At 39.2% G+C, this 9,715-nt stretch overlaps 1 protein-coding gene across 1 annotated transcript in view; it reads right to left on the reverse strand.

The window, feature by feature from the left end:
- Positions 1-98: 98 nt before the first annotated feature.
- Positions 99-9,715, reverse strand: part of rnf5 (ring finger protein 5) — a 15,450-nt gene continuing 5,833 nt past the window's right edge. Inside the window, exons 2-6 of the mRNA XM_062436132.1 lie at positions 5,731-5,749; positions 3,234-3,346; positions 3,080-3,137; positions 2,884-2,995; positions 99-2,352 (exon numbers count right to left, since the gene is read on the reverse strand). Of these exons, the coding sequence (XP_062292116.1) occupies positions 2,234-2,352; positions 2,884-2,995; positions 3,080-3,137; positions 3,234-3,346; positions 5,731-5,749 (421 nt within the window). The 3' untranslated portion in view covers positions 99-2,233. The remainder of the gene's footprint in view (positions 2,353-2,883; positions 2,996-3,079; positions 3,138-3,233; positions 3,347-5,730; positions 5,750-9,715) is intronic.

Genomic DNA, 9,715 nt, shown 5'->3' on the forward strand with positions numbered 1-9,715 from the left:
TTTGTCTTCGGTGTCGTCATCAAAGTGGCGTGTTTAAAATCCTTCTCATGAATTTAAGATGTAACCAATGACGACACAAAACAAGTTAATGCTTTTAATCAAGTTTTTAATCTCCTAGACCAGTTTGGGTTTTTTTTTTGCACAATGTCTCCAGCTCACATCACCTGTTTAGTGTCACATAATAATAAGTAATGTAAGAACTGATAAGCAACCAGCAGTAGTCCTGTCCTCCACTCTACAGATGAGTTATCTCTGAGCCTGGTGTGAGCGTTAAAGTGCTAAAATACCCGATTCACTAGTTTCAATTTTCCAGTAGGAAACTTTAAAAGACAACACAGTTTGTTATATATTTAAAATGAAGGTGTGTTACTTTAGTTTTAGTTCAGATGTGAGATCTTTGACATGGATATGTGTGTGTGTGTGTTTCACGAGCTGAATCAAATCACATTAGCAGGGAAGGACAGACATTTCTTTATTTTTTTGCTCTCGACATTTATTTAACTTTATGGGAGACATTGGCAGAAGAGTTATGAACTTGGGCTGCAAGCCTTTTTTTTTCCATTTTTCTTTTTTAAAGTAAAACAAAAAAAGTTCAGCACAATTCATGAAAACCAGAACACAGATCATCGCTCGCTTTACAAAAGCATCTCGAGGCCCCTACTCGCAACCGCCTCGTCCTCTCTGGCTCTCTATGGCTGGTCATCCATTCAGAAACACGTAAAAACAGCATTTACAATATTCATATATACAAATATATACTGTATACACACTCACTCTGACACACAGACACATACAGTTGGAAAAAAGAAAAGAAAATCAATCAACTGTGACAGAAAGAAGAGTGATTTTTATATGTTCTATCACACCGAGGGGGAACAGTTCATCGTCACTAAACTGTAGGTTTTTAGTGTGCTGATCTTTTTGACCTCCGTGACTAAATGGGAGGATCCTCGCCGCTCCGTTACGCTGCATCACCTCTCCTTTTTTGTACTGTGTTGCATCACATCTGGCTACTTTTAACCAAGCCAATGTCCCCCCCTCCCCCCCCTTTCTCTTTTCACACAATTTGCTCTGTAATTAACAAACTGTATTAGATCTCGAGTCGACTCGTGTTGACACAAAAATCTCCCAAACTGGCCCTTTTAACAGTGCGCCCGCCCCATGTTTTTATCTCCTGTGAGGTTCAGCTTTTGTTTCACAGCTAACTGCGGAGGAGGAGAAGGAGAAGGGAGGGACGGGGGTGGAGAAGAAAAAGAAGCAACAAGTGACTCGACACAAGCACACGATCCAGTCTGGATCGTTTTAGGACAGCTCGAATGACTTCACAGTGCAATGGCAGTTTTTTTTTGTGTGTTTTTTTAGTTAAGACAAACGTATATTAAATGCATCCATCTGTGCTCTTTTCTATCTGTCCTTCTTTTTTTTTTTTAAGACGCGCATCAAGGAGTACTTGTTCATTTCATGAGACACTGTAAACAGGAACGTGATTCGATTACATTTTTTTACCCCTCTCTCCCTCCATCTTCTCCCTCCCTCCTTACTGATCCGCTACTCTTTGGCCTTGTTTTTTTAGGAGGAGAAAAATGACCTCATTCCCCTCCCTCCTCCCCTCCCCCCCCCCTCTCTCTTTCCTCCTCTTCTCTATTTAAGGAGTAAACTGGTGACTTCTTCGAAGAGGATGTGAGAAACCCAAAACAGAATTAGTCACTGCTAATCCTCCGCCCAGTGCAGCGCTGGACACTGAGACGCCTAACCACATAATACTGTCTCATCTGACCCCTTCCCCCCTAAAAACACCCCTTAAAAATGTAGTGTCTACCTTTTCTTTATTGTCTGTGTGCGTATATCTACAGGTGCATGTAGAGAGAGAGGGGGAGGGCTAACTTTTTATGGGTGTTAAGGAGTGTAAAGGGGGGTATTTCTTGTATAAATATAACCAAGGAAACAGGAGAGGTGGGGGGGGGCAACTATCCTATAAAGTGAATTTTGCCAAATTCCTGTAAATTCTTGTTTTTGTGGGGATTAAAAACGCTCCGCTCTCCCAAAGTTAGTACCTGCTAGGAAATGTAACATGAGTGTGTGTCTGTGGCTCAACTTAAGAGTGTGTGTGAGTTTTTTTTTCTTTTTTTTTTTCTTATATCTTTAAATTTGCGCTCCTCCCCTCTCGGTCGTCGACCCCCTCGTCTTTCCATGCATTGACATCTCGTGCTGTCGTCCTCTCCTCGCCGCCCCGTCACACGCTCAGCAGCCAGAAGAAGAAGAAGATGGCCACGAACAGGAAGAGGGAGTCTTGCCAGTTGTTGTTGCCGTTGTTGAGGTTACCGTTGCCTTGTTGATCACCCGCATACTGGTCTGAGAGAGGAGGGGGAGACAGGAGGGGGGGAAAAGGTCATTAATCCGGAGATGCAGGTGGCACTGTACTTTAACTTTTAATACACTTTGCTCTTGTGTGATTCATTTTTGTAATGAGAGGTTTAAGTACTGCAACCTTTCTATAACATCCCTCTCTATATATATCTATAATTGTCAACAGACTGTCTGTAGGATGCGATCAGTCACCTGAGGAAGAGTTGTACATATCGCACTAATGAACATGAACATCACGGTCATCAAATTTGAGATGTGCATGAATTTTCCCTTAGTGGGATAATAAAGTTTACCTTGATCTGGACTCACATGTTTACAATATTATGCGTAACATAGATAGAAGAAACATTTTCATGTATGGTCTCAACTCGATATAACTAGATAAGCAGCGGCTCCTGACAGAGCTTAAGCCTGTTAGTAGAAAGATGACTCAAGATTCATATTATCCACTTTTTCTTTGGAAAGGAGGACTTTAAAAAGATGTTGGTGTCTTTTTTTTTGTGTCTGTTAATTTACCTGCTCTGTGAAAAGGGTCGTTGGTGTTGAAGACTGTAGTGAAGAAGCCGAAGGGGAAAGCCCCGATGCCGAAAGACATGTGAAAGCCGGTGTCGCCGAAACCCTGGAACATCTGTACAGAAACCAGACATGAAGTTAAATTAGAAAAGAAAATATTAAAGTCGTGAGTAAACAGAAACAGTATAAACTGACTCACCCCGCCTCGACTCTCTGGCTCTGTTCTCTGTCCCTGAGGCCGAGGTGGAGTTTTCAACCTGAGCAACAACAGAAACAGAAACAGTCATCATGAGTCTCCTACTGAATATGAATCATAAAACTATCACGCAGAATATGTGAAACACGCAGCGTACCTGGGGTCCTCTTGGCTGGAGCTCCCTCTGCCGTACAGCGGGATGACTTTCTCTCTGCTGATGCCCGCTTTACACACAGGACACTGCTGCCTGCTGGGCCGCGTCTCCAACCACTGAGAGCAGAAACACGTCGAAATGTTAATAAAGCAGGTGATAAGCAAAATGTAATTTCATTTATTAATCTGTCTTTTATTTTATTTTTACTACTTGGACTATCCTTTATATTCTATTTTATGTCCACCTTTTATGTCTGCTTTTACTTCATCACATTTCCTCTTTAGTTGTTTGTATCATTGTATTCATTTCCTTCTTATCATTGTTTTCCTTTTAATACTCCTCCTCATATTTCTGGTTTTACTCACTTTATTTTATTATATTTTATTAATCTTTTATTTTATTTGGGTATTCTTACTTTTTACATTTTTATCCTACTTTTTAGTGTTTCCTTACTGCAGATTCATGACAGTTATGACAGCGTTTTCCTCCGTTCATGTTTTTATTGAGTCATTATTTCTTGTTTGTTTGTTTTTATGTTTTGTGTTTTTCAGTATGTGAAGCACTTTGTATTAAATTAGCTTGTATAAAAGGTGCTATACTGTACAAGTAAAGTTTGACTGATTGATTGATATAGATACTGACAAATTACATCTAAAGTCCTGACTTCATTTTCTAACAAAGAGCTGATTTAACTTAGTAAATGTGCAACTTTAACAGTAGAGTTGGGCAATATATTGATATTACATTAATATCATGATGTCAGACTGGCTCATACGACGTTCCTAGTTTTTAAATGCTGCATTGCGGAAACATGATGTCATTTTCTGAACTTGACGCACTACTTTAGCTGTTCCAATATTTACTTTTATCCACTATATCCACATTACTGATGATTATTTAAGCAGAAATGTGTCTCTCCCTCCCTCTCTCACTCACCCTCTTGCTCACTCTCTCCCGCTCCGTCTTTCTTTCTTTCTCATCCCATCTAGACTCAGTTCTGTTTGAGGTTTCTTCACGTTAAAAGGTTTTTTCTTGCTTCTCATGGGGGGGGGGGAATATTTAGCCTCTGTAAATAAAAGAGTTACAGTCTAGACCTGCTCTTTGTGAAAAGTGCCTTGAGATAACTTTGTTGTGATTTGCCGCTACATAAATAAATTGAATTGTAATCTCATTGTGTAAATGTTTTGAGAAAGCATCAACACTCATCCCTATTAGTATTATCACAATATCAATATTTAGTAAAAAAAAGACTCCAAGTAACTAATTGATTATCAGAATACTTATCGGTAAAACTAATCAATTAATAAACTAATAGTTGCAGCTCTAAACTGAATATCTTTGGACTGTCGATTGGACTGAACAGGATATTTGAAGATGTCTCAGCTTTAAGAAAACAGACAGTCTTCTCTATTTTCTGATGTTTTGTAGACAAACAATTAATCAACTAAATATTTATCAAAATAAAGCGATGATGAAATAAGGGTTAGTAGTAGCCCTGGATCGATCCAGTGCTTACGCTGCTGTCCTGAGAGGCGACGTATAGCTCTACATAAGGAGGTGAGCAGCATTAAGTGCATAAGCATGTTTAAGCTGCACTAAGTCAGCCGACAGATGTAGTTTCCGCACTGAGGTTACATCACATTCACATGTAGGTTAACCTGCTGCTGTGTGTTAAAGGCTTTGTTAAAGACCCCACTCAGCACAGTCGGTTCCCAGAAGGAGTAGTTTATTAGAAATCCTCTCGAGACTGTGCAGACGTGTAACAGACGCCTTTAGGACTTTAAAGGGGAGATTGCACATTTCCAGGTCTATATTTATATTCTGGGGCTCTACTAGAATATTTTTACATTTAAAAAAAACCTCCTTATTTATCTTATATTGGCCCTAAATGCAGTGACTCAGTTTAGCCTCTGTCTCAAACAGGCTGTTTTAGCTCCCAATGAGCCTCCTCTGTAGGATCCTACTTATTTTCCCCTCTTTCTTTACTCAAAATACAAATATATCTCAAATACATCTGTACATGTTCCCGCCTGAATCCAATCCCAAACATGACCAGATGGTTTGTGGGGCATGTGCGAACAATCTGATGTCACTTCAGTTCAGTTATATTTATTCACAATTAATCTTTCACTCCTTTTTTTGATCAATAAAAGAAGTCGGAAAGTAGTAAAGCAGTCACACCCAAATTCAGTGCTTTCTTGTCTAACAGACTAAAAACATTAAAAGATACTCAACCTACAAAAAAAGCAGAAGAGCTTCAAATGTTTAAATCTGATTAATGTGATTTTTGTCAGTTTTTTTCTCAATTAATGACAATAAACAACAGATCAGCTAATCAATTTTGTTGTTGACTAATTTTCTGTCAACCATTTAATTCTTGCTGATGATAATTCCCAGCAGAGCTCCGCCCAGTTTCAACCTAATCAATCAGAGTATTGAACAAAGCTTTAACGAGGGAGGGATACACAGCAAAGGATGGAGAAACAGCAGAAATACTCACTTGATGAAGACAGGGCCAGCTGTAGAGAAAGAGAGAGAGAAAAAAAAGTTAATTTACATTCTCACAAAAGCTCCTTTCTCTTAAAATATCAGCTTCTTGCTTCAATAACAGCACCGACGTTCCTACATGAATAAATATCACATGACTCTCAGTGAGAAGAACAAACGTAAAGACTCAGATTTTCTTTTATCATCAGTGAACGTCCACCTGTCGAGAGAAACCTGTTCCTAACGAGGTGGCTAATTAAACTCATCCGCCCCCCCCCCCCCCCCCCCCCCCCCCATTGTTAGTATTAATTGGCTCCATCTGTTTGTGTTAGCAGAGCGGCTGCTGGTAAGGCCGACCTGCTGCTGTTGCATTGTGGGAGAGCAGGATGCAGGATGGCGGGTCGACGCCTCGTCAGCTGGCGACAAAAACACTAAAGCTTTTTCAATATATAATATTCCTATAACCTGTAATTCTCTGGATCAGACTTTAACTAACACACAATCAAATAATAACAATATTTTCTGTATTGTGTCAGTAAGAAGTGTTCTCTGCAGTGTTTGGGCATGTGTTTTACTTTTTATGATTCCTATCTCTGTTACTCTACATTTCATTTCATTTCATGCCCAACTTGCTAAACCTTCCACTGGCCCCTCACTCACTCTTTTCAAAGAGGACTAGGGGAGCGGGATCTATCCAGAGGGCCAACGAGAGCCCTGGTTTAACAGAAATTGCATAGTTTATAGTGAATAAACTATAAAATACAGTTGAATCACTACTCAACTGAATAATTAATGTTATCATTTTCGTCATGAATGATGCTGAGTTGACGAGAGCCAGTTTTATACTTTAAATACTTTATGAATGTTTGGTATTCTGACTTGAGGCTTTGAAAAATATATAATTTTAAATTCAGTATTACCAGAAAACAAGTAGAGCACTTTTATAACCTTTCATAACCCAAAGATAAGAGATTTTTTCTGTCACTACTCTATTTTTGACTGAGAAAATGTCATAAATGTGTATCTGAAAACACTGAATTTAAGCTTTCATTTTCCTTTAAAGAACCTTTCTATACGCCTCGTGAGATAAAAGAGATAAACATTAACTACATAAAGTACCAGAGATCATGCAGACGAACAGGCACGACTTGTTTTAAAAACATCGGCGCCTCAGGTCGAGCTTTAACAAAACGACTCGACGTGAATGACATTAACCAGCTGAACCCGAACACACCATGAAGCAAAAACATGACCGTGTGTCAATCTGCAGGCTTTTACTGTACACACACACACACACACACACACACACACACACACACACACACACACACACACACACACACACACACACACACACACACACACACACACACACACACACACACACACACACACACACACACTTCACGGCTCGTTCGCTGTGTGCAGTATTAGTGTAATACCGCCTATCAGATTGCTGCTGAGAATGGCATTCCTTTGGATGCAAACCGCTGAACAAAGCATCAGGCCTACGCTAACACAACAACGCATTCAAGCTGCGATTTAACATGAGGTCGCATGTATAGCCGAGCTCTTGTGACCTGAAAATAAACGCTTTATTTACGATAAGTGGCTCAAGTGAAAGCCCGAACGTGTAGCGTCTGTGTGTGTGTGTGTGTGTGTGTGTGTGTGTGTGACTCCCACCAGAGCCATTAAACGGATTCAGTCTCATCTTCGTACTATTAAATTAGAATTAGATTACTGTCTCGTTAGTGTCCTCTGATCTTAATTGATCTTAATCAGCTTCTTCTGACATGTCACACCAGCACAAGAAGAAAAGTGAGGATGTATATATGTAACTTATGTACACTTTTAGAAGTAGTAAAGTTGGGTCAGAAATCCTGTCTGCTTCTTTTTTAAGGGAAATGTGTACAATGAATTGATTTAAGTATAATATGAATATAAAACTGCTCTATGCCTGAAATCAGACTTTAACCTCTGTAAACATCTGGTTAAAACACCTTTTAAAAGAGCACATTCAGAACATGACGGGTGATGTTGAGGAAATGTTTTTTCCGAGCTCCTCTGACACATTTCTGTGACTATATATCTAAAAAATAAAAAAATAAAAAAATAAAATAAAAAGGTTGTGAACTGCTGCTGTTTATTCCTGTTTAACATACGTAGGTCCCGTCCATGCGGTCTCTCTCTGCACAGGTGAGAAGAATAAGTGACAAAAATAATCTCAACTCTATTTCCTGGCTTTCTCTGAGCTTTTAACAGCATTTTGCAGCCGTCATCAGTGAATGGAGCCGGCTCAGGCTTCGTCATGTGACTCGAATGTGAAACACCAGACATGTGATAACCAGTGTGTGTGTGTGTGTGTGTGTGTGTGTGTGTGTGTGTCTGTATGGAGGGGGGGTGAGATCATAAACTTAGTCTCAATGCTGAGTCTTCCTTCACTGATGGAGAGTATGAGATGTATGAAACATTTAGTCAATTAATCAAAATATTTAGCTTCTGTGTATCAGTTTTAACTTTTAAAGCTTTTTTAAAGCTCCACAAGGAAGGCGGCGTCTTCGGCTGACGTCACATTCTTCCAGAGTCTGTAGTAGGTTTTTAAGTTTGAGTAACGATACTAAGATGATATGAAATTAAAAGACCTAACGCATCCACTGGTACCAACTATGTCATGATAGCTTATTGGGAAGGGGGTTAAATAATGCTCCAAAGTTAGGCTAAATGTTGGTGAAGGAAAAACTGACATGGTCATGTTCAACAGGGTCCTTTGACCTTTGACCTAAAGATATCTTAATGAAAACAGGTTCTACATTTACCCACCAGTCTCCTCTATTACAGACATGCCCACTTTAAGATAATCCCATGCAAAAAAACATGCAGTTGTTTTGAATATTTCTGCATACTGGAGCCCCGAAACAGTCTTGGATTTGCATGAAATGGATTTGACTGGAAAGATGAGACTCTTGTGGATCCAAGGAGCTTAAATGTATCCATAGTAACCATTTTTGTAGCAGTGACTCCATTTTTAGAAACTTGTCCTCACCGTATAAAATGACCTCTGTAGATTTCTCCACTGTGGGACTAATAAAAGTAATAAATGATCTTATCTCATCACAGCCTCATGAAACTTTACAACCACAAACTAGAGACTGAGGTCATTCAGAGGATGTTTGGATTTCCTGAGTATATTGAGGTATCCTAAGTGCTCTCCATCCTCGTTGACCTGCCATCTCCCCCTAAAGATCACCTATCCTCACCTAAAAAAAAGACAAAAATGGGTCAATGGTAGGATGAGGATAACAAAAAAGCTAAATATACTAAAGTTTTAGTTCCAGCTTTATGAGGATTTGCTGATTTTTCTTGTCTTATTTAATAGTAAACTGAATATTTTTAGGTTTTAGAGTGTTTGTTATCTCATATTTTTCTGACAATAAACAATAAATTGATAAATTGGGGAAATAAATGCAGGATTAATCAGTAAGTCTCCAGTTGAAACCTCAAAATACCCCTCAGTGGACTCTGGAGTTGATCTAATTTTATCACACATAGACCACAAATCAACTTCACACTTACACCGGTGAATTCTGGCCAAGACACTAAAACACTGAGCCAAACAGCATCAATATGAATATCTATGCAAGATTTAAACCACTTTGCATGGCAGGGTTCAAGCTTCACTTGTTTAAATATCTTGCAGACTTTACATATGCAAAAACACTTTAAACTGAGTGGCCGACTTCTCTCAGCATGACACAGCGGAGCGGAGTATCTCTCAGTGGGCTGTAAAGATGTCATTTGCTCATTAACCTCAAAGTATTACAGTGACGTTAATGTCTGTGACATAAATCATCTCTCTGGACCGCTCTGCGCTGTGAGCTCAGGTTATAGAGAGCTGCTTGCTCAGTTTACTTCAGCTGCTTTAACTTTGAAACTAAAGTATGAGTTAGAGTACAAAACAGCTAAAAAAAAAAAAAAAAGGTGACAACTGTGCAATTCAG

The sequence above is a fragment of the Scomber scombrus genome, chromosome 16, assembly GCF_963691925.1.
Source record: "Scomber scombrus chromosome 16, fScoSco1.1, whole genome shotgun sequence".
NCBI lineage: Eukaryota > Metazoa > Chordata > Actinopteri > Scombriformes > Scombridae > Scomber > Scomber scombrus.